This window comes from Apodemus sylvaticus, chromosome 9 (genome assembly GCF_947179515.1).
Source record: "Apodemus sylvaticus chromosome 9, mApoSyl1.1, whole genome shotgun sequence".
Lineage (NCBI taxonomy): Eukaryota > Metazoa > Chordata > Mammalia > Rodentia > Muridae > Apodemus > Apodemus sylvaticus.
The window spans coordinates 112756126-112781029 of record NC_067480.1 but is presented as its reverse complement, the minus strand read 5'-3'; the positions used below and the strand labels follow the sequence as shown (position 1 = coordinate 112781029).

The 24904-nt window shown below is 41.9% G+C and overlaps 1 protein-coding gene across 1 annotated transcript in view; it reads right to left on the bottom strand.

Moving 5' to 3' along the window:
• Mrps9 (mitochondrial ribosomal protein S9) overlaps window positions 1-24904 on the bottom strand; it is a 53422-nt gene that overhangs the window by 5313 nt on the left and 23205 nt on the right. The window contains exons 3-9 of the mRNA XM_052193211.1: window positions 19053-19115; window positions 18943-18973; window positions 12222-12301; window positions 4752-4819; window positions 4006-4081; window positions 1820-1988; window positions 589-697 (exon numbers count right to left, since the gene is read on the bottom strand). Coding sequence (XP_052049171.1) covers window positions 589-697; window positions 1820-1988; window positions 4006-4081; window positions 4752-4819; window positions 12222-12301; window positions 18943-18973; window positions 19053-19115 — 596 coding nt within the window. The remainder of the gene's footprint in view (window positions 1-588; window positions 698-1819; window positions 1989-4005; window positions 4082-4751; window positions 4820-12221; window positions 12302-18942; window positions 18974-19052; window positions 19116-24904) is intronic.

Here is a 24904-nt window from a genome sequence, read left to right as displayed (position 1 = left end):
AATGCCCGACTGTGACAACACCCACCTCTTTAGGAATAATGTGCCCAGAACCAGGAATGGACCAAAACTTGTGTTTTGACTTTACATCCCACAGGTTTCTTTGCTTCCTCCATATATGTACAATTAATTCTCCCCAGCAGGAAGAAGGGGAAAGCGAAAAGGCAGGCATTTTCTAATGCTCACAATTAGGGAAAAGGAGCCTGAGCCACGGGGCTCTCCTCTCACCTCCCCTGCTTTGCCAGAGTTGGTTTCTGGGGTTGAGGCTTTCTGTGAACACCTGTCTTTTCATCACAAGGAGGGCATGTGTTTCCCTTCCATTCTGGCACTCTGCATTTCAAATGTGAGATACACCTCACAATACTCAAACTCTAGTAGGATCTGACACAATGAATCAATTAACAGGCTTTTAGGGAGGTTTTTCTATAAAACTGAAAAACTACCTAGAAAATTAGTAATAGTTGCTACCTAGCTAGTTTATTAGTGAGGAGAAATAAGTCTTTGGATCAAAGCTAGAAAACTGCGGGTCTTTTTAATTATGGTGATGAACTACAAGCATGCTTTCCCTAAAAGCGGGAATCAAAACCTTACCTGTCCTGTGTGATGGGAAAGTAGAGGAGATAATCAGCTCCGTTCACCTGGATCTTCCCGCTTCCGTGTGCATAAACCACCGCCCGTGCAGTGGCGCTCTTCCTCCGGCCTGCAAGGATGGAAAAGCCCGTCAGTGAACTCAGAACCCAGCTTCCCAGTCCCGGCTGCGTGAGCCTGCAAAGAGAAAACTACAGCTACTACAGTCAAGAGTTAAGGTGGCTCACACTACATCTGAGTGATAAAGTCAGCTGTGAGGGAATGATGCTCTGCAATTCCATTTCAGAAACACAAATGATTTCAGATTTGTTTCACAAGCCCAGTCATTCCCACTCATTTGTCTTGCTACAAAACCAGCAACCAACTCACAGTACTTTTCTTATACTTAATAAAAGTAAATCAAGACAAACGTCTAAAAGTATGTGAATTCTTGAATAAAATGCAATAGGAAGAAATGAAAGGAATCCTTGGGAAAGGTGGCACTCAAAGGTAACTTGTAAATACATTTAACAGGTCAATTTTCAAAAGAGAGGTCGTATCTAATGCCCTCACTCATAGTCCTGGAAAATTCAAGTTAAGGCCACAAGTTTTTATGTCACATGTTTACATCTGAAATGCAGTCACTGAGCACTGCAGTTTTGAGAACAATCTCTTATTGCTAATATGTTGTTGACTCTACCAGATGAAAAGGTGAAACACTTTAACAACTGCATGGCTGTGGACCCACACATTCTCTCACAACATTTTAAGTTCAATTGAAAAAACAAAAACAAAAACCTCCAATAGAGTCTTAAAATTAGAAAACCCAACTTTGCAACAGCAAAGCCAACGGAGCAAGCGCGTTCTGGAGAGCAAGCCTGGAGGGCAAGCGCGTTCTGGAGAGCAAGCGCGTTCTGGAGGGCAAGCGCGTTCTGGAGGGCAAGCGCGTTCTGGAGGGCAAGCGCGTTCTGGAGGGCAAGCACGTTCTGGAGAGCAAGCCTGGAGGGCAAGCGCGTTCTGGAGAGCAAGCGCGTTCTGGAGGGCAAGCGCGTTCTGGAGGGCAAGCGCGTTCTGGAGGGCAAGCGCGTTCTAGAGGGCAAGCGCGTTCTGGAGGGCAAGCGCGTTCTGGAGGGCAAGCGCGTTCTGGAGGGCAAGCGCGTTCTGGAGGGCAAGGGCGTTCTGGAGGGCAAGCGCCCAGGCACCATCCGTGCCTGCGTCCGACGGCAGACTGGCTCTCTCGGTGGAAAGCCATTACCTTCGCTGCTGCTGAAGGCCATGCCCTGCTTGTCGTACTGCACAGGTTCAATCAGTTGCTTTTTTGATTGAACAGTTACACTTCTGCGGAACCTCTGCACAAATTCCTCTTCAGCAGGACCGCATGGCAATGTCAGTAACTTTTCCAGCAGTCGGATGAATTGTACATACTGCAGACAATAGAATTCATTAGAAGAAGCAAGTGTAATTGCATTTGCTAAAGTTTTGCTATTTATATATACTTGATCTTTCCAAGGCTGCTTTTCTTGATGAATTCTGACAGGATGACACTTCTGCATCTTCATGCTGCTTTTAAAACAGCATGCAGATGCAGCACTTTCTCGTGGATCTTTAGTACTTAAGCTTTCCTCTCAAAAAACAAAAGGATTTATCATTCAAAAAAATCAATTTCTCTGCATTATGATTATGAAATTGATATTTAAATTTATTTTAAAAAATATTTAGATGATCTTCAAAAGTATAACTTCTAGTCTGTCAATAGAACTGCATCAAAAGGAACATTAGAAATAATTTCTAGTCAGTTATAAATAGCAGAAGAGTCTGATTTTGAGAAAATGTTCCCCTTAAGTTATATTTCATAATACATTTGGCAAATATATTTTTGGCTGTTCAAGCTGTGTTACTTTAATGTTTATGATTTCCTTTAAAACCGAACAATCAAGCTATTTAAAAATTCAAGAGATACTTGACTTAAAGGGCAACCTCTTGAAATAAATTATCCTTGCTACTCTGTGCATTTTTTTTAATAGTTCTTGAACATGTGATTAGAAAGTAAACAACTTGGTATTAACCCCTTAAAATTAGAAGCCAGAATAATCACTCTAGAGTGTTTGTGGAGAAGGAAACAACTATACTTAAGAGCCGTAGTTAATATGGATCGTGGAGCCCAGTTTTTGATGACTTATTTGTTCATTGCCAACCCTAAAAGTCATACCCAACTTTGTCACATTTGCCTTTCCATTGAAAAACCATTAATGATAATGTGAAATATCTGAGTCTCTCAACAGTCTAAACACTATTAAAACAACTGTTCAAATACGTCCATCTTCCTGGAAAACAAGAATAAAAGGGAAGGCACGCAGATTCTAAGTCAGGGCGGAGAACCTGCACATCAGTGGCTACACTGCTCGCCCATTTCCTCTTTCTCCCAGAGACTCTCACCTTTCCTTCTCTGACCCTTTAAAAAGACGTCAACCAGTCTCTGAGTAGGATATGGCTGTGGTCATGAACTAGCCTATGGTTTAGGAAGCCACTCTGAAAATATAGAGGATCATTACCTATGCTGTGTTATCTTTCCAGTTCAACTGCAGCACAGCAGGCCCCATCAGTTAAGATCCTAGCAATCACTTCCAGATCTGCCACCAACCAAACTCCTGACACCTTATCTAAGCAAACTGCGACTTTCCCAAGCCACCAACGTCTCCAGCATTAAATGAGAACAAGCAATGGACACAACGTAAAACCTGATGGTGTCAAGGGACTAGGTACTGTACTGTAGCTATTCCCACAGCAGGATCTAAGAATGCAAACACATCCAGTGTCTTTGGATGGCGCAGAGCTCTATCAGGACACTCAGCACAGTAAGCACAACCAAGACCTACGCTGGGGCCATCAGCTTTACAGGGCAGGGATTCACCTTGGATCCCTGGACAGCTCTCCAAGGGTTCTAGGTGAGGTCTGAGGTGAGGTTTAGGAAAATGCAGCTCAGAGCCATTGTTCTTACTGTCTGAAACACAGGATGTTCAGGCCCCAAGACACAAACCACCGCCCTCACAGAACTGCAAGTGAATGAGGTAAGCCAGGAAGTCAAGGACTGCATGAAGGTAACAGTGCACTAAATCCTTTTCTACTTGATGGCTCCTTGCATTCATCATTAGTTTACAATTAACTACTGGCCTTACTGAAAAGAACAAAAGACAACTTCTGCTTTACTCCCTAAAACAACTGGCAGAAGACACGAGGGCACTTAGAAAAGGAGAAGGAGGATCCGGAGACTAGATGTGTCACTTCTCTGACTGCAGAAATCAATAAGGACTGTGTTAGAACAAGGGTAAGTGTCTGGGGAACACCTGGCTCTGAGGAGCATCACTATTAGGATCTTAATACAGCAATTGTCTGCATTCTCATGACACAGGTCCCCTTAAATTAAAAAGATTAATTACTCACATCTTGATCTGACAGTTTTTCCACTAACATTTCTTCTAGTTCCTCCTTAATCAGCCATCTGCTGCCAATCAGGTCTCTGTTAAAATATCACATATATTTTTAATTAAGCATGCAATTAGAGTTATATCACAAAAGATCCTACATACAGTAGCAGTTCATGATGTGGAGTCAAATTTTCATGCTAGTCAGGCGTACTCCTACATATTCCATTTTGGAGATACACTCCATTCTTTCAGTCTACCTGAGAAAAGACACTCTGAGTAAACATTTTGCTTTAAGCGTTAAAATGTGCTATTATGAAACTTCAGTTAAAAGCTACCAAATTCTCTAAAGCTTAAAAGTGTGCCTATGCAATTTACGCAGAAGGCATACAGAAGACAGCATTTTCTTATCAACTGGCTGAGGTAGTAATAAAGTCCCAATTAAAAAAAAAAAACAAAATCATAGCCACAGTCACAAGCTGGACAAATCAACTAAGGTGTCTTCTATATAAGAACAAATATAAATATATGAGTAGGTCTCTCATAAGCTGGATCAATATAGAAAACACTTGAGTGCATCATAATCCAAAAGAATGATTAAATACCACTTAATCCATAAATTTGGAATGAAGTAACATAAAAATAAGTTCAGTATGTTTTCTCTTAAGTAAAAATCATCTATTTAGAAACTTAACTTTAGTGACTAGTGCTGAAATACTGTGCAAACTTTAGGTCTCGTGCTAGTAATGGAAGACAAGAACTAACCTGGACTCAGTGTTTTCTGAAGGTGGACCTCTGTGCTTTTCTAGCTGGATGACCTTTCCATACATGTCCTAAGGGAAACAAAATACACAGCTAAAGTGAGAGACCTGGAACAGTGTTCCTGATAATATAGTTTATCATTTTTCCCAAGCACCCTTATTCTAGGGCTTCCTCCTCAACCTAGCGTCCAAGTAAACAGTTCTCATCTGAACCAAGGGGCAGTAATTTCAATGAAAATTTGTAACATTTAACTGACTTAAAAATGTCTCTAACAACAACAACAACAACATTTCACACACCCCCAAGTATGGTTAAAACAACAAAACCCCTGAAAAATATGTCTTTTCCTTACAGTTTCATAAATAGAATACACATTTTTGTTTTATAAAAATCCTAATTTATAGAACAATACACCTTTTACACTTAGAGCCAGTGAACTTATGGCATCGATAGCTCAGTGACTACCTAACACTTAATCTTAGAATCTAAGACTTTTAGACTCTTTGATTGTGGTTAGGATGCTTCTGTCTGGTGTGTGTAGTGCTGGGGACTAAACTTGGATCTTATAATGCTTCTCAATAGGCAAACTCTTGCTCGTCTGTACCACGTGGACAGACAGCATGTCGCAGTACACATGATGCTGCCTGAGCTGGTGCCCCAGGAAAAGCATGTGTCACCGAGCCCTGGCACTTGAGGCTGCAGTGTCCAGAGACATGGCTTCACATGCAGGCAGAGATACGTCAGGTATGCGAGCACTAGCATGCTCAGAACACACCTTCTTCTCTTTGAAAGGGTTTAATTTTCTAGAGTAACCAAAGCCAACTACTGAAACACTAGAGCTTCCTCATAGATGAGTTTCCAGTTCAGGCTGTTAAATCAACCATTTTCCAATGTCTTTCAAGCAGTTTTCACTTAAAATGTTTTCCTAATTTCTACTTATTATTGTGTAAGCACGTGTACGGTGTGTGTGGGTGCATGTGTGGAGGCCAGGGGATGCCTCTGCAGAGCCAGCTCTCCCTTTCTCCTTCCACCTGGGTTCCAGGAGTGAACTCCGCATGTAGCCATCACTTCCAGACACCTTAGCCGCACAAGCTGCAGTTGAAGTCTCTCTTTTTCTATGAATTTCTTTCATTACACCGTTTCCTTCTGGTGTTGTTCATATCATAATCACTCACGCCTGACTTAAGTAAAGAGATGTTAACAGGAGCCCGGCGGAGTGTCCATTAGATGTAAGCACAGTGAGCTGCACTTACGGACGCCCACTGTCTGAGGCGCAGCAGCTCACTGCTTCTGGGTTTCTCCCTGACCTATCTACCAGCTGCAAACCCTCTTCAGTAAGGGAATGCACACGAAGACCTTAGCGCAGTGCCTGCCAGTCAGGTTAGTAAACACACCATGCTGGTGTTCACGTCTATGCACCCTCTCTGTTAGTGTAAGAAACCACTCTCAGGAGTCTGCCTTGTAGTTCAGCTAAAAACATCAGTTCTCTGGGAAGTAAATGCTATAGCTTCAATTCCCAGAAGAGATATGTTCCGATTTGCATAGAAAAATTGTTGAGGGCATAAAATATGCCAGGAACTGTCAACATCATAGATTATCACTGGTAGCTTTTGGTATATTATTACATTTCCACTTGATTTTTTAGGGACACTAGAGAATTAGAATGACCCCACCTACTCTAAGCTTATATACTGTACTTAATAGTGTAATTTCAACTATGACAGGAATAACCCAGATGTGAAATGCTGAATCATTAATCACAGCTATGATTAATATTTCATAAAATCAAAGCAAGCCTATCCACCCCTTGTGCCATCAGATTTCCATAATGTATGAGTCAAATTTAGAAGGTGCCTTAATTTGAAAATACCAGATGCTCAGGTTGAAAAAGAAATTCTTAAACTAACAGTCCTTCCCAGAGACTGAGCAGTATGAATCTCAGTATCCTTCACAATTTGTTTGGATTATACTAATCATGTGGAAATTCCAATTTTAGGACGAGTAAACAAATAACAGTGCATTGGAGGACAGCACAGGCGAAGCCAACCGCACTTGGTATACCAGTCATTAATAGTGATCCCCAGTTTAGACACCTCAATCATTTACAATATGCAATCTGTTAACGAATCACAGAGAATCAACCTGGTACGTAATAACCACCCCAAGAGCTTTGACCACTCGTGTAAACAAAACCATAGAAATAAGCACCAATGTAGCGGGGCAGTGGTGGCACACACCTTTAATCCCAGCACTTGGGAGGCAGAGGCAGGCGGATTTCTGAATTCGAGGCCAGCCTGGTCTACAGAGTGAGTTCCAGGACAGCCAGCGCCACACAGAGAAACCCTGTCTCAAAAAAACCAAACCAAAACAAACAAAAAAACCCAAACAAACAGCACCACTGTAATTCAGAAAGGTTTTGATATACTGCAGGTTGCAAGTGAAATGCTTCTATTACCGACCCCTGCCACCCTTCTGTGAATGATCTACCTATCAGAAAGTCCATTCAACAAAAAAATGGCAAGAGTCTTTGCTACTGGTCATATGAACCACTCTGGGATAGCAGCAAGGACATCAGAGTGCTTAGGACACACATCCCATAGATTTTTATATCTTGAATTAAAGTCATATATTATAAATATGTGTACAAAAGTAATCTCATTGAATTAACAGAGATAGCAAGTTAAATCCTATTTTTGAAGCATTACTTTCCTAACCATACACTTTGAGTATATAAGTTATTATATAATAGTAATTATTCATATATGAAGAAAATGAAGATACCTCTAGACCGCTAAATTAATGACTGAATTAATTCCTGCTGCCAAGAAGTTTTAAGTAGGCATATATATATATATATATATATATATATATATATGGGTGTGTGTGCACATTTTAATTTTTATTTATCTTTATTTCATGTGCATTTGGTATTTTGCCTGTGCTTATGTCTGTATGAAAGTGCTAGGTGTCCTAGAACTGGAACTATGATCAGTTGTGATCTACAATGTGGCTGGTGGAAACATCCCAGGTCTTCTGGAAGAGCAGCCAGTACCCAACTACTGAGCCATCTCTCCAGCCCAGTACAGGGACAGCTTTTAAGAAAAACAATTACCCAGTAACAATTATTTTAATTCCATTTTTAAAGACAGCAGCATTACATTCAAGAGGTTTATATATTTACGAGATTACAAGGGACATTTAGAAATATTTAAGCCAAGTGTAAATGGCATGACACTGTATCCCAGGTCCCTGGCTTGCACTCTAGAGTGGCCTAATAAGGCAGCCCACTCCAGAGGGGCTGTTGTCCTTAGGCAGAAGAACTGGGGTTAAATTGTCAGAAAAAAACTTGCAGAAGCTCTGAAATGCCTGTGGCTTCTTTTACAAGGCAAATGATCATCATTATGTATGTAAAAGTTCACATTGTCTGTCCCAGCATGGGTTTCATGGGACATATCAAGTGTTCTAGGGACTGTAGGCCACACCTCTTAAGAAATAATGTGTAAGCTACAGGTCCTTTACTCACACCCTCCCCCAAGTGACACTCTACATATGTGGTCCTTGGTAGAGATCCCAGGGTACAACATGCAGCACTTCCAAACGGGACTCACCAAGTTTCAATCCCCTTTCTTGAAGAGCTTTTCAGGTAAAGTACACTCCACCTACATCTTGGTACTTAAGTTAGACAAAGGGGTCCCCACGTCAGAGTCAGACAACCACCTCCAGAGTGAGTTGTAAAAGGCCTGTTACAGTCTGGATACTGCCTAAAGGCGTGGTCTCCAGGGTGGGGCTATTGGGAGGAGACACCTACAGGAAGCTAGGGCCCATAAAACACTCTCTGGTCATTCTCCAGTGACTGAAAGCAACCATGGCCCCTGCTCTCCTTTTCCACTTCTCTCCTGCAAGATGAACAGCCTTTTTTGGCACATGCCCAAATAATAGCAGCTAACTTACCATTGACTGAAACTCCCAAACTGTGCCAAAGAAACATCTTGCTATCATGGGTAATTTTTTTAATAGCATACATTAAGAAAAAAAAAAGCAACAAACACAATTTTCAACTCACTTCTAGTAAGTGAATTCCATGAATAGAGTCAAGCACATCTTCCGCCTGGGCAGCCTCCTGCTGCTCTGGGGAAGCAGGGCTAAAGTCAGAGGTAACAGCCTTTACTCCTGACCCAGCCCTCTGACCATCTCACTGAATCATATACAAAGGTTGCTCTAGACCAGCCACTGCTTGAATATCTGCTCTATAGCAGTTTCCCGTCACAGTGCTAGGGATGGAGTGCAGAGCCTCATCTGTCAGAGCCACACCTATTTTGTTTTTCAAACACATATCTAACACCCTTAGAATCCTTCTCTGTCCTTTGTTCAGCATGTTCAGCATATTTCCTTTCTTCTGTTCTTGAACCTAAGCTGCAGCTTCTCGTGCCTGAGAAGTGTGCAAGTCTTGCTGCTTAAATGGCTCCTGAGGGAATATAACCATAAAGTTTCAATAAAGAAGGCAGGTCAGGCAGAGCCAACGATGTCAGGCACCTTTTCCCTTTCTGCTCTTCAGTGCTATTCTGCAAAACCCAGGAATCTCTTGTTTCTAGAAACCACTTTTAATTGTTTAAGGAGCTGTGTCAAGATTGTTTTACAGCTCTTCATTATATGTGTTTTTGCTGATTTTCCCAGGATCCTGAAGACACAGGAGTCACTGTGTATACAGTAACACTGGGGGTGCTACAGGCCTGCAAAGGAGCCCTCAGCATGTGATGTGGAGCAGGAGCACCCCAGACCCAAGGCTCCTTTACTTCACTCTTGCCCAGCATACCTCATTTTCTCAGAGGAACAAATATGCTACATGTTTTTTCTCATTGTCATTTTTCCTCACAAATCTCATTAGGTCCCCAAAATTGATGAGCCAGGTGTACATGAACTGGAAACAGTATTTACTAAAGCATTATATACTTTTATTTGAGATAGCGTCTTGCTAACTCTCTCTGCTGGCCTGGAATTCACTGTGTAGACCAGGCTGGCCTTACACTTGCAGCCATCCTCTCGCACCTGCCCTGCAATTGCTGAGCGAGCATTCACCGGCCATGCCCAGCTATATGTTGTTTTTTCCTTTTATTTTTTAAAGGCAGGGTCTTTTCATCCAGTCCTGGCTAATCGAGAACTCACTCAGTAGACCAGGATGGCTTCAACCTCAAAGATCCATGTGGCTCTGCCTTCCAAGGGCTGGGATTAATGGCGTGCTGACATCACCACGCCTAGCTTACATGCTCTCTTAACTGTAGCGTGCACCAGAGCTCCCTTAGACTAGCTGCAGTAAGGCACACACACTCACTATGCAAACAGCCACCTACACGAGAAAGACTCAGTGCGACTGTGAACAATAAGAAAGGTTAATAGAGCTCAGAAAGGTCTCCTCACACAGTCGCTCACAGGCTTGAGATCAGTTCCCTTGTCAGAAAGCCTAGCCAGGGACTACCCTGCCTCACACAATTACAGCTGATCGGACCTGGGAAAGGCGGTTTGGCTCAGTCTTTCCCCTGTCAGCCTGTGAGAAAATTGTATCTGCAAAAGCAAATGTCAGCCGCAAAGCTTCCATCCTCAGGCTTTTTACAGCAGGTGGGAAGGCACCTACCTCTCTGCAGGACCTCAGGAGGAGGGCCTGCAAGCTGGTCTGTTTCTGCTGGACTTTAAGTGCAGTGCTCAGTTCAGCAGGAAAGTGCTGCTGCAGGCTGAGCAGTGAACACTTAGTGGATTTCCAAGTCCGAGCACCTCAGAAGCCAGTGATGTGTGTGCTCTATGAGATGATACGGGTGTGAATGCAGCTCTAATTAATGGCATTTGCCATAAGTGAGGCTGATGTGACTGGCAAACAGAGTTTCCTGAGTTAACGAAATTTAAAAACCCAAAGAACTCTCCTATGTGCAACAAAACTCAGCCCAACCCAGGGGAAGAGCATTTATTAGTCAAATATAATTTGACATTTCAGTCAGAGTATGGTAAAATTCTATCCCATCAGTTTCTGGAGCAATACCTTTTAAAGCACACAAGCAAACTAAAAATAAAGCCAGGCCTCTTACACAATGTGTAATTTCTTCATTATGATGGAATGCAACAAAAGATCTTGCCCTTGGGTTGCTCCATTTCAGCCAAAACAAATGCAAATGGCTTGTCAGATGACAGCTGTTTGATAAGGCTCCTCGGTAAGACCTGCACGCTTTACTTTTTTCCGTGAAACTTGGGATGAAGGCAGAAGGCAGGAAGAGAATTAATGTAGCATACAGTCTAAAGGCAATGCTACAACCGTGATTAAGTAGAAAAGTTAAAAGGCACAGATTTTCCACAGCTTCGCTGCGTGCAACCCATCCGTGTAACAAGTTGACAGGCCTAGCGCGTCCGCTCCATCATCCCCTCCGACAGCTAAAGCGCGGCGCTGCACCCCTTTTCAGGGGAAATTTGCGTCTGCACCATGAAGCGTTGTACATTATTTCTTAGCACTGCAGGGGGCTCAAGTCCATATGGAACCTTCACAAATATTACCACAGATCAAACCAGCGGCGTTTGGAGGCAGATTTGACATACCTATTTAAATGAGCAGCAGGGGTCCTCGGGCAGCCGCAGGCTGTGCGCGGGAGGCTCCGTGGAAGGGGAGCACAGCCCCATTACTCAGCAAAGACACACTCAACATTTGTCATTCATTTCATTTCTGCCAGGGCACGAAGCTCATTTGCCCAAGGTCAACAAAAAGCGAAAAGAAGGTTTTCTTTTTTCCTAAGAAATAAATGTACCTGACAAGTGGGGACTTTGTCCGTTGGGTTTGTGAAGCACAAATAAACAGCAGATAGGGCTAAAGGCAGAGGAGTGAGTGCAGAGGCCCCAGCCTCTGACTGTGGATGGGGGAAGCCCCCAACAAGGCTCTATAGCTGTAAAAGGCACAGTATGGATGAAACAGAACTTGACACCACGTTCTAAAATTATAATGTGTTCTGTCTTTAAAAAAGGGATACTGGCATCCAACTTTTTTTTGCTAATAATGCTTTTGGGGACCACCCACAAATTCCCATACAATCAAACAGCTCTCCCTAAAGGCAACAAAACAAAAATTCCCAAGAATACTGACAAACCAAAGCACAGTAGGACCTCACTGCTAGGCCTGTTGCGACCTGGATTCCCTCTCACACACCGCACTGGCCAAGGAATGGTCCAAACTGTAATATGAGTAGCAGAAGCAAAGCAGAAGTGGCTGTCTGGATGCAGACGTCAGACTCCACAGTGCTGACAAAACACTGGTCCCCTTGCCTAGCCAAGACCTGAACCTGAGAGCCGGGGCACCTATGGAGAAACACTGATGCAGTGGCAGAGAGGCAGCGCAGGAGGTTCTCATCAGAAACCTCAACAAGTCCTCTGCCCACTGAGACAGTTCTGACACTGAGGGAAGTCTGCAGAATAGTTGTACAGCTTATAGATAAATATACTTACGTGCATTAATGAGTAGTACGATTGTTTGCCAGTATAGAAGAGAAAATGAAATGGACGGCCATCTTCTCCCCACTGGATTGCTAATGAAAATAAAAACAAAAACATGTACTGAGATAAACCAAACTTGATGTATGGGATACATCTGTGATTCAGAATAGCAGACCAAAGGCCTTTATTTGTTTTTAAATAGCAAACATTTTTTTTCTGTTGAGATACTTGTATATGCAGGGCTTTTTTCTTCTCTAAAGATAATTATTATTGGACTGTTAATACACTTAAAATGGAAAAACAACACTGAATGAACGTCAAAAATGTTTAAACTGAAATGATTAGCCATGTTGCTAGAAGCCAATTTGTTACGGGGTTTAAACACTGTTCAGGGCATTTCCACAAGCTCCGTGGTGTCCTCTGCATTACCCAGTGCTTGGACCCACACTATGCAAGGGATTCTCATTGTACTGTTCAAGTCCATCAGAAAGTAACCAAAACCAACAAGGCCGGACAAGCATCCTGGTTATGCTAAGACCACTGTTAAGTTTGGGCAGAACCTTGAATCACAGCTATGTGTGCATTTGTGCTCACAAATCTAGACGTCATAAACTCTATGTACACACATACATTCTTGCTAAACATACAGGATTAACTGAACCTACAGTATCATAGAGTTTGAGATGCACTATTGTTACTTTGATAGACTGCAAAGTTTACCATATCAGAGCATGAATCAGAACTTTTTCAGGTGCATTCTGTTCTTAAAGCTGCTAACATGTGAAAAGCTTCAAAGTCGTACCGTCTGAGTAAGCTGCAGTGCGTGGGCTGCTGTCTAGTTACTTGTCTCTCTGTGCAGCACTCACCAGAGATCGCTGCTCCGTCAGTTCTAGCCAGCCACCCTCACTATTCCTTACAAAACCCCTCACTGCTTCTTAACACCTTCTAACTTTAGTATGATTTTCCCCAAACCCAAGCCCTAAACATGGGTTGTAATTAGTAATTTTAAAGACAGAGCCAGATCCACTGGGACAGGCAATTCAAAAACTAGTCTAGACAACAGCCAGAGTGTAGCTGGGCTACAGTGACATTGTTTATCTAAGCATGCGGAATGCCTTGACTCACTCTCCAACACAGGGAGGGAAAAGGTTAAGGAGAAATTTTGGGCTATTATCCTTCCTTCCTTCCTTCCTTCCTTCCTTCCTTCCTTCCTTCCTTCCTTCCTTCCTTCCTTCCTTCCTTCCTTCCTTCCTTCCCTCCTTCCTTCCCTCCTTCCTTCCTTCCTTCCTTCCTTCCTTCCTTCCTTCCTTCCTCCCTCCCTCCCTCCCTCCTTCTCCTCCTCTTCTTTGATAGCCAGGTGTTCACTTAAAAATTGTAGCGTAATTTTCCATGTAAATCTTGTCCATGTTCCTGTAGTTCTCTGCAGAGTTAGTCTGCTGTTGATACACACCCCCCCCACACACACACACACATAGTTCCCTGTCATAGATTTCATAACAGGTAAGTTAAATTACACAAGTAACTGCTACTCTAATAGAAGTAAGGATTCCTTGGCCAGAGGCAAGATGAAAGAAAGTTAACACTTGTAAACTCTGTGCATTCATGTAACTGGACAACATTTGCCTAGTTATTTGTTGCTGTAGTTTGTATTTGATTTACAAAAACTGATACACAACTATTTATTTGTGGGAGGGGCACAATGCTGTGTGAACCCATTCTCTGATACACCCACGTGGGTCTTGATTGAGCTCAGGGATCAGGCTTGGTGGCCAGTGTCTTCACCTGCTGAGGCGTCCTGTTGCCTCTCCTCATTTTGGTTTTAAGCAGTCTAGTTGGGCAGTGAGGCTCGCTGCTCACCAAGTAATGACGCTGGCCTCGGCCTTGCCACCCTCCTGCATGCCTAGTCCGTCAGTCGGCCTGCTTTTTTTGTAAACAAACATGGCATTCTATTGTATTTATACTACACAGTAACATTTTTAGTTGCTTTTCCAGACTAATGAGTTAGCACAATACTTTTACTACCTGTACCATGGTATGATTCTAAGATTTTATTCAGGAACTTATGGTAAATATTTAAATTGTTTCTAATAATTGTTTCATAATGCTTATACTTCCTAATCCCTGGACTGAAAAAAAAAGATTCCCATGTTACTGCTCTTGTAGGGCACCTCTTCTGACCTTAGGTATTTTAAAGTGCTTACTGGATACTTTTATTGTTCTCATGGACAAGCTGCAGGCTACTCTACTTATTTTTCCACTGAGTTTGTTTTTTTTGGGGGGGGGGTAGGGGCTAATATACAAGAATAATTTATTTAGAGACCAAGCCCATATCATAGTTCATGCATATTTTCTGGTGTCTTCTTGCCAAAGAAAGTTTTAACCTTGAGAATAATTTATGGTTTTGTGTTTTCTGATTTTCTGTCATTTTGGTAGCTGGAACAAGAGAGCTGGCTCACTGGTTAAGGGCGTTTGCTGCTCTTACAGAGGACGTTGGTCCCCAGCACTCACATGACAGTCTTCATAGTCTGTAATGCTTAGTTCCAAAAGGTCTAATGCCCTTTTCTGGCCTCCATAGGCACTGCATGAATGTGGTAAGGGGAACACAAGCACATCCATACTCAAAATAAAACATTACTAGCTGTATTATCCATCTACTGTTGTAGACAGGGGATTTTCTTTGATTTCTTTTTTCTTTTCTTTTTAAAGGGAGGCTCGAGGTTGCCTCCTTTTAGAGCCTCAGCTTACCTCAAACTCCTGGCAATCCCCTTGTCTCTACCTTCTGAGTTTTGGGATTACAGAGGTGAATCTCCATATTTGATTCCAGAACCTGACACATAATGTTGTTAATGTCTTAATCCAAATTTCATCATCTGAATACATCTGTGTCAATATTCTTTAACATGGTTAAAACTCACAAATTTCCCCATGTGCACACACACACACACACACACACACACACAAATAAACATGTATTAACACAGGTGGACTTAGTATTTTTAAGATGGTTTGTATGCACTCAAAGAGAAAGACAGCAATTCGTGGGCTATCAGTGAGACTAGTATCATATCCAATCCACAGGTTTTGGCTATTCTGATGTCACTGGGCAGCAAGATCCTCACATAATTTCCACGTTTTATATTCCACCCTGTAATTTTAATGCTTTGACTTGAGACACCCAAACATCTTCCCAGTAATGCTCTAGTACAGTTTTTATTTACATTTTATCAGTTCCTTCGAGCAGGCAACTGTGATCTATGACCAGAAGCGAACTTTTCCGTACCCCGGTTGCTTGCTGAGCAGTGCTGAGGCCTGGGCAGGGCTGTGCACATGCTCAGTCTGCTCTATCACTCATGTGCATCCACAGCTTTGTCTCCTGTGGCCTTGACTTGGCCATATGATCCTGTGTGCCTTTAATTTCCTTAGTTGTCTGGTTTTGACCTACTCTCTTGATATAGTTTTTCTCTTGATTCTCTTGATATAGTTCTGGGGATGGAACTCCATGCATGCTAGGCAAGCACTCTACAACTGAGCTGCATAAACATCCAATCCGGCATGGTTCTTATAAGATTATAATGGTCAGGGTTCCAAATAACTGCCAATAATGCTATTTCTGAATGCAATGGATTTAATGACACATCTAAGGATTTGATGCTTCTCTTTTTTTTATGAAAAGTCCTCCTCAAACAAGGATTCTTTACGTTTCTAGTTGAAACCCTTTTACCAAAAAAGGCTCTATTTTGTTCATTGTTTTCTCTATGTATATGTTTTTCTCCTTAAATAAAAACACTTATATTAATACTTATATAATAAGTATTATATAACTCCTTGAATAAAAACACTTATATTAATGTGAGTAATGTTAAACCACACTTAAAATTCTGAGAAAAATGTTATATTCCCTGGTAATTTCTTAAAATGTTCTACTTATGCAGTCAGGAGGCAGAGGCAAGTGAATCTCTTTGAATTTGTCCCGTCTTCATAGCAAGTTTCAGGAATATAAAGAATATACAGTGAGGCCCTGTCCCCCGGGGTAGGGCTGGAGGAAGAAAGCTTCATTTCTTAGGTAAGTCATGTCCAAATCTAGTCATTATGTGGTTTTGCAAGTGAACTAGAAGCCTTTTTTGTTTGTTTGTTTGTTTATGTTTTGTTTTTGGTCTACAACAATATATACAATAACATGTTTTCTGCTACTTCAAGGCACAATAGGAATCACTAACTGGCCCACTGCTGGGACTGTAATTTTTCAGTAAACCTGATAACTTGTGGCCTGACTGGTTTTTAGTTTACCCAGAATCTGTCTGAGAATGTGGGTCACACATTTGTACCATGAATCATCACTGCTTGAGCCAAACTGCATGCCTAGCCACTTCCTGTCAGGGCATCCTTGGAAATTAAAAATGGGGAAAGTAATACTTTGTGCCTTAAAAAACTGTTAGAAAGTTTTAAGATAAAACATGAAGCACTTAGAACTATGACTGGCCTACTCTAAAGTTCAATAAATGCTACCATTATTACTTGGAAGAGTTTTCTAATTAGCATGAAGTTACTGTTTTCTATTCAGACAATAACAACAGATAGCGTATGTCTTTGGAGCAGTAAGTGAATACTGGCATTTAAAAGTGTTAATACTGGACCACAGTCAGCTTCGTGGAGAAGCCTGTGCCTGTGCCTGGCATATAGGAGACCCAAGGTTTAATTCACAAAGCAGGACTAACAAACATAAGCCAGTATTTGTAAGGTTATTCTCGACTGACCTCACTGGTGGTCTCAAAGGTGATTCAGTGTTACTCTTTCACATTTGCCATTATGCTCAGCAGGTTAATTTTTCTTTTACTTTGTCTTTCTCAATTACTAACAACATATTTTGTATCTGCATGATGTAATGACCATATTCTACAAGACTTGATGGAAACTGTCAAATAGTTACAAATAGTCGGTAATTTCAATTTTAATTCTTTAATACAACAGTGACACAGTTATATTGATTTTACATCAGAAAATTTAACTGATAACTTCTACTCTTGGGCCTTTGTTGTTTTTTTCTCTCAATGTTTGACTTCACCATACATAACTATATTACTATTTGGTAATCATCTGCATAGAAAACATATTCTTTGGGTTTGTGTCTACAACTACAAAACCATGACACATTTTATTAGTGCCTTAGTTAACAGCACTGCTTTTTAATCTGTCAGTGCTAAGTACTGGGTGCAGAAAGGCTCAAGGTCATCAAATCCACTTACCGGAAAACAGGCTGTCTAACATCAGTGCTCCTTCTTGGTTCTGTCATCAACCTGCCATGTATCTTTATTTTCCCCCAATATTTTTACCACTTTACAGGACATGTGTTTTATGTTAACTCAACCTAGAAGCTGCCATCTTTCAGTAAACTAAATGGTAGTATAGTACAAGTGCCATAATCTATGCCAATTTAAAGTTTATTCTTACTTTTCTAAACACCTATAAACTGATTTATCCTATAAAAAGTAAAATAAGATTGAGAACAGAAAGCTGAACTTCTGCTATTTCTAAAGGAGCATTGTTAAATACACTTAGCTGCAATGTCAGATAGCTCTAGCAATATTGGCGTATTTTCAAAATCATACATGGGCATTTTGCAGCAACAGCCTGAAGCTTTGGTGTCATATTCTATCTGTTAGTAATAATTAGCACATAATATTGAGAAAGTGGTATGCTTTGAAGGACTCAAGAAGCCTCAGAAGGCAAAAGAGACACAAGTCTCTCTTCTCTCTTCTCTCTCTCTCTCTCTCTCTCTCTCTCTCTCTCTCTCTCTCTCACACACACACACACACACACACACACATGAGAACTAAGAGATAGAGAGGAACAGGTGAGAAGTCTGAGGAGCTGAAGCACATAGAAGCCATTGAGAAAGAGAAGAGTAAAATAAATCCCTGCTGTTCCAGTATTTATCAGAAGAGCTACTAGGTACAAGTTGCTCTGCCTCATCCGGGTGATCAGACTATTGATGACACTGTATCCTCAAACTTCAAATAAATGTTTCCCAAAATGAATGAAACAAATGTCATGGATGTTATAATCAATTATATCTAAGAGTTGATAAAGACAGGACACATTTAGAAAGAGATTTAAGATACTTATAACAAATATAAAATAAGAGCTACTTCAAAGAGTGAAGAGAGTCTGTCTGAGATGGCTCAAAGGGTAAAGCACATGCCATCAAGTCTACTGACCTGCGTTTGAGCCCTGGGACCCACATGGTACAAGCAGAGAAACAATTACTCCAAGTTGTCTTCTGATTCCCATGTGTATGTGGCTACATGCTTATGTACATACATGCCTGTTCAGAAACACATGAGTGTGCCTGCACGCACACACACACATACACACACACACTCACATGCTGAAAGGCACTTTAAGAGTGAAATAAGCACTAGGACAGAAAGAACAAGGCTGAGGAGGAGTGTGGCCTGTGGCATAAGCCTGTGACCACACCTACACAAGAGGCTAAGGTAAAAAGATAGAAGAACAAAAGCGATTAACACTCCATATTTAGTAAAATTACGTCTCTAAAAAAGGAAAACAGAAAGACTTCACATAAACAAGAGCTGCATGAGTCACTCACAAACCTACACCCCAAGTTCCTCCTCATAGATGCCTAGTGGAATGCAAGTAATTAGTGTGACATCAGCACAGCTACAAACTTTAACCTGTCTAAGTTTCATATCCTACACAGAATCTGCAAACTTACCTCTTTGCTTTGGAAAAATCTGTTCAGGATGCTGTAAGATAAATATAAAGTGTTACTAGGCAGCCTCTATAAGACATAAAGGATATTCTTAAACAAGTAGTCAGGATTACCTTCATCATTGGCCTGGCTCGCTTCTCAAACAAACCACTTGGAAAAAGGTAAGCAATAGCTCTCTGAAAACATATACAAAGCTTAATTAACAACTGATATAAAAACACATTCCATTTATAACCAAGTTATAGAATGCTTACTGTATACCAGACACTGAACTAGTTTCATACGTATTATGTCAGTTCAAATGGCAAAGCACGATTACTACACATTGCAAAAAATAAAACAAATGAAGTAATTATTCACCTGGCTATTGACGACTTTCTAGTGTCAACACTGAAGGTGTCACTCTCACAATGTGATACCACAGAAGTCTACCCTTGCAGATAAAGACTAGAAGTGTTCCTGCATAGCCCTGTGCGCTGTGCCCACGGGTTGTCATTCCAACCCCAGCACACGGCAGCAAGCAGGCTTTTGTCTCATTCACTGTGACATACTGGAGACAAACAGTTTAAAGAACAGATTTATTTTGGCTCATCATTTCAGTAAGGTGTGTCAGTTCTGAGCAAATGCAGAATATTGTGTTGAGAAAGTAAGACAGAGACTTTTACCTCATGGTGGCCAGGAAGCAGAGAGAAACACCTAAGGGATGTGGACGCCCGACAAGACCTACTTCTAGCAGGCAGGCCCTAGCCGCTGAGTCCTGCCATCTCCTAAAGAGCACCCAGCTGGGACAGAGCTCTCAACACACAGATCTGGGGGAGAGTTCTCGGTTAGACCAGAGTGTCCACATGGCTCCCTTGATATTTTATCTTCATCCTGAGGACTGAATGTGGGCCCTCATACACACTGAACACACACTCTACACTGACTGACTCTGTCCCTGGTGAGTTTTTAAACTACACTTTTCAAACAAGTCCTCCTGTGCATTTCTCACGAGGAATGTGGCTGACCGTGCTTAGCCGATGTCACAGCAGGCACTCTCTCCCCTCACAAAGATAAAACTAGCAATGGCAGAAGGCATGTAACTGTTGAGGCCCACCTCCAGTGACATACTTCCTTCAACAAGGCCAGACTTAAGCCTTCCAAACAGTGCCACCAAGTATTCAAGTATGAGGAACACTATCAGGAACATTTCATTCAAACCATCACAACTCCAGATTACTCGGTAGGAACCAAGGGGAAAGGGGGCTTCCCCAGAAGTTCCAGTGGAGCTACTCTGAAGGCAAAGAGCAGTCCCATCATGCACAGCTGGAACAACTATGTGCTTCCCAGGGAGACGCTGGGAAGTTCCTCTAGACATCCTAACCTTGAGCACGAGGAAGAACAGAGCGTAACAGCCAAGCAGGTGTTAGAATCTAAACACCTCGGCAACGAGGGGCAATCTGGAAATTCTAAATATAGACCATTACATAAATGCCATTATAGAATTGTAATATTAGAAGTGACAATGGAAGGGTGTATACCGGATTTTCAATAGGTCAGTCAACATTATTTTACACAGAGGCAAAGGAAATGTGGAAAACACTGTCAGATTTATCCATGTGAAGAGCACACGGATAAATGAACATTTATTTATTTACTTATTTATTTATTCAATAAACATTTAAACTTCATGGAAATTTGAAACATTTCCAAGTTAAAAGGTAGGAAACATGCCAAAAACTATTAAAATAATACAGATTTCCCCACAGCCAACTTGCTGTCTGAAGACGACTAGCCTAGAGCATCTGCAAGGCCCTGTCCTCACATCCACAGAGCAACGCTGAGGTTGTCGGCACTGTGGCAGGGCTAGGTTAGAAGTGCACAGGCACACAAGATTAAGTACGCCTGTCAGCTCCCAAGCCATTCACCCTCCAATAGCAGCAGGCTAGCACGGGCATCACTTTCAAGCACGAAACTGACTGAATCACGTGATCACTGAATAATCCTAAAGGGAGATGCAAACATAAGAATTTCACCGCACTTTATATTTCTCAAGCGTGGTAAGCAGTGGAAAATCATGAGAAGGTTAATTGGTAGAGGGTGGTTAAAAAAGAAAAAGAAACCCACTGCAAGGACCTCGAGGAGAAGAGAAAACCTTTTCAAACATAAAAACAAGTGAACAAAGACCCTGACTGAGAATTGTGAAATCCAAGTGAGGGGCAGAGCTAACTTAAAGAGAGAAATCCAGTGTTAGCATCTAGATGAAAGATTAAAAGTGGGCAATGGATAAAGATGGAATGAGGAAGAATTAGTAAATAAAATAATCCAGTTGTTCAAGTAAGAAAACATCCCCAGCAGTGAAGACAGGCTCTCGGCATGCTGCCTGCATCTGTTTAGTATGCACAGGACAGTGCAGTCGTGACCTAACCTATTACTTCCATCCGGCTCCTATGGGCATTCTATGCAGATTTTCCCCCCACAAATTCTGAGCAAACAAAGGACCCAGTGGCTTTACTGAACACAATTTTTTTTTTTCTGTTGCTTTCTGTATTCGCGTTACAACCAGTTAGTACTCAGTTGTTACAATGTAGGTGAATGCACTTTTAAATAAACAATAAATAAAAAAGAACAAGCTTTTACTTCAGTGTTGTGTAGAACAGCCTACAGTGTGTTTTGGGTACCCTAGGCACTACAGAGGGAAACCGTGACTTGCATTACACTGCAGAGAAAAGGAGCAGTGAAGGAGACAGGATGGAGACAGGAGAGCACAGAGCCCGTGTGCTTCAGACACCACCACTCCAGGAATCTGATTGTTGGTAGTGACATTAAATAAAATAGTTTTAAAAAGGCAGGGCTAAAAGGTTGGGAGCCAACCACCAGACTGAACTCAGGGAACCTTGCGGGGGTGTGGGGGTGGGGGGTAATGGCAGGACTGGAGGAACAGAGGGGGATTATAACCCCATTAAAAGAACAACATAGGCTGGCTGACTATCCTGTTCTCCCAGAGTCTAGACCACCAACCAAGGAATGTACCTAGAGGGATTCATGGCTCCAGATACATATGTAGCAGAGGATGGCCTTGCCAACAGCAACAGGAGGGGGCGGTCCTGGGGAGGTTGGATGCCCCACAGCAGGGGGATGCTGGAGCAGTGGGGTGGGAGAGTGTGGGTGGGTGGGGGTGTGCTCTCATATAGGCAAAGGGGAGGGAGGCAGATGTGGGATGTGGGGTTAGTGGAGGGGTAACTGGGAAGTGGGATATCACTTGAGATGTAAATAAATGAAATGACTAATAGAAAAAGAATAAGTCATATATTTATTAACTCTATTGAACAGATGAATCTTCAGTTAATTAACAAATACACAGTCCAAAAATTCCTTGAGACTGAAATCTGTGATTTAATTCTGGAATAGCCTCTCAGATCGCAAATTTATTTCTTCACTGGCTTTTAAGGACACAGCTATTTAGCAGCAAGATTAACAAGAAAATTCCCCCCCCCCCAAAAAAAATTCAACTATTTACCTTGGTAAGTCTTATTTAACAAATATTTTCCCTAACCTGAGTGTATACACTTGCCACTTATGAAATATAAGGAAGATATGGCCTCCGACTTCATTCTGTCAGGAGGCAGAGGAGTGTACAGTGTCGACTCAGGAGCTGATATCATAGGAACATCAGCTCGCTGCTGCAGCGGCACCGCCTACCTGGCCTTCCTACCACTCAGCTCCTTCTTTCTAACAGGGCCTGTGCTCACTGTCTGCCACACTACAGTTCCACTTCCCACTTCACGTGCACGTGGCTCCAGTTACCTTTCCCCCTCCTATCGGGTGGAACGCTCTGCATACTCCTCCATGCTCTACCATTTGGGTCACAGAAGTTCGCTCTTCTCACCTTCTCACTGTCAGCATCGTCCACATGACTACCACAAAGGCTCCTTCACATTCCAAATAGCTGTCCTGTTTGTGAGCAGACTAAGGAGAATAAACCATCTCAATTAGACTGTGCAAATCATGGTGGTATCTAGACCAATACGTATTTCTCAATTCCCAAACTCAATCCTGTCCTGAGGTATTCCATCTACTTCCTGATTTCTGTCCTGACTCACTATTCAACCCTGCAACTGATTCAGCACCCCAAACCAACACAATTTAGAGAAGGTTATTTGGTGTGTAGTTTCAGAGGCAGGGAGGTGTGACTGTGAGTGGTAGGTGTGGTGGCCAGGCTGGAGGCTGACAATGTACACCTTCAATCTGAGATATAAACTTTAAAGTCTTCCTCTAGCAGCCATACCTCCCAAAATCCCAAAATTTCACAATTTTCTTTCTAAGAAATCTATACTGAAGATTATGTAAACTTACAAACAGCTAGCCTTTTAGATGGGGCCACATGTACCCACCACTAGGGAGTTATTTCAAATAAACTATTGCAAAGAAGAAATAACAAATACAGTTGCAGAGAGAAAGATGTTATCAAATAAGATTATGTTCCTCCAAAACATCTACCCTGCCATAACCAAGATGTAAGCTGTCAATGTTATGACAGGTGATGTCTGCTCAGCCAGAAGCCCACACAAGGGACAGGCGAGGGAGGGAGGAGGCCCTGAGCCGCCTGCTCACTTCCTCTCTGCTTGACTCCCAGTGCTGTGGACTTAGCAGGCATGACAGTCTACTCTGCCATGCAGCCCTCAAGGATCTGACAAATTATGATTTAGTCTAATTGGACCAAGTTAACCACAACTGAAGTAACCAAAATTTTGTAATTCTCTTCCTAAGCAATCTACACTGAACATAGCTACACTGAACAGTTACTTAAACTAGGAAATAATAAATCTTCCACAAAAAAGAAACTGGGGGCCAGGCTGTGGTGGCACACGCCTTTAATACCAGCACTTGTGAGGCAGAGGCAGGCAGATTTCTGAGTTCAAGGCCAGCCTGGTCTACAGAGTGAGTTCCAGGACAGCCAGGACTATATAGAGAAACCCTGTCTCAAAAAACCAAAATCTCGGGGTGTCAGCTGGAACTGTGCAAGTAGCTTCAAATGCCCGTTTCTATCTGTCTTAGCAAGTGTGTTTTAAGAGACTGTTTCTCTGTAAGAACCAGACTCTCTCAATGGCCCACATCACATATTCAACCACCTCCAATACATATGCACATACACCTGAAACAATTCAAAATTTCTATCCTAGCCCATTATTAAGGCAGTTAATTTTAAACTCATCCAAAGAAAATGTTGACTGGAGGAAAAGAAAACAAAAGGGATTTTCTTGTGGGTTCTGATTTAATAGTTTTTATAAATTAGTGTCACATGTTAAGAAATTGTTACACATAAAGTTTGGATTCAATTACTGGCTATCCTCCTCTTCCCAACACACACACACATACACACACACACACAAAGGTCGGGGGAGAGAACACACATTCAGTTTAAGTACACAAAGACCCTTAAATATTACTGTAGTGTACAAACACTAAGTATGATGTGGATGCCTAATCCAATCCCAAACAAATGGGATGACCAAAGAGACAAAGAATGTAAACTGTGAAAATCTACGTCATATGACAAAGTTAGCATCATTAGCAAATATCTCTTTTTTAAATAAGTAATTTCTGTTTTAACCATAATATCGGCAACTCAACAGTTTCCTACAATGAAGGCACTGTATCTGACTGTGTTCTTAGGCTTCAAGTGTGTAAATGAACTGTAGGCTCAGCCCAGAAGCACTGGGTCAGGAATGCAATCTCTATTAATTAGGTATCCCAGCTGGGCAGTGGGTTTGCAGCTGTTAACTTGATCAATGACTTACCTAAATGTCATCTCTACTGATTCGCTTATAAATTACCAGCAAGTGAGACTAATGTACAGGTGCTAATTTATTTAAACTGTTCTCCACAGTTCTACATAGCTTTATAAACTGCATCTGGCACCTAATGTTAGCTGTCAGTTGTACTTAGACATGCCTGTCCTAACGACTCTGTTCATTAGAAGTGA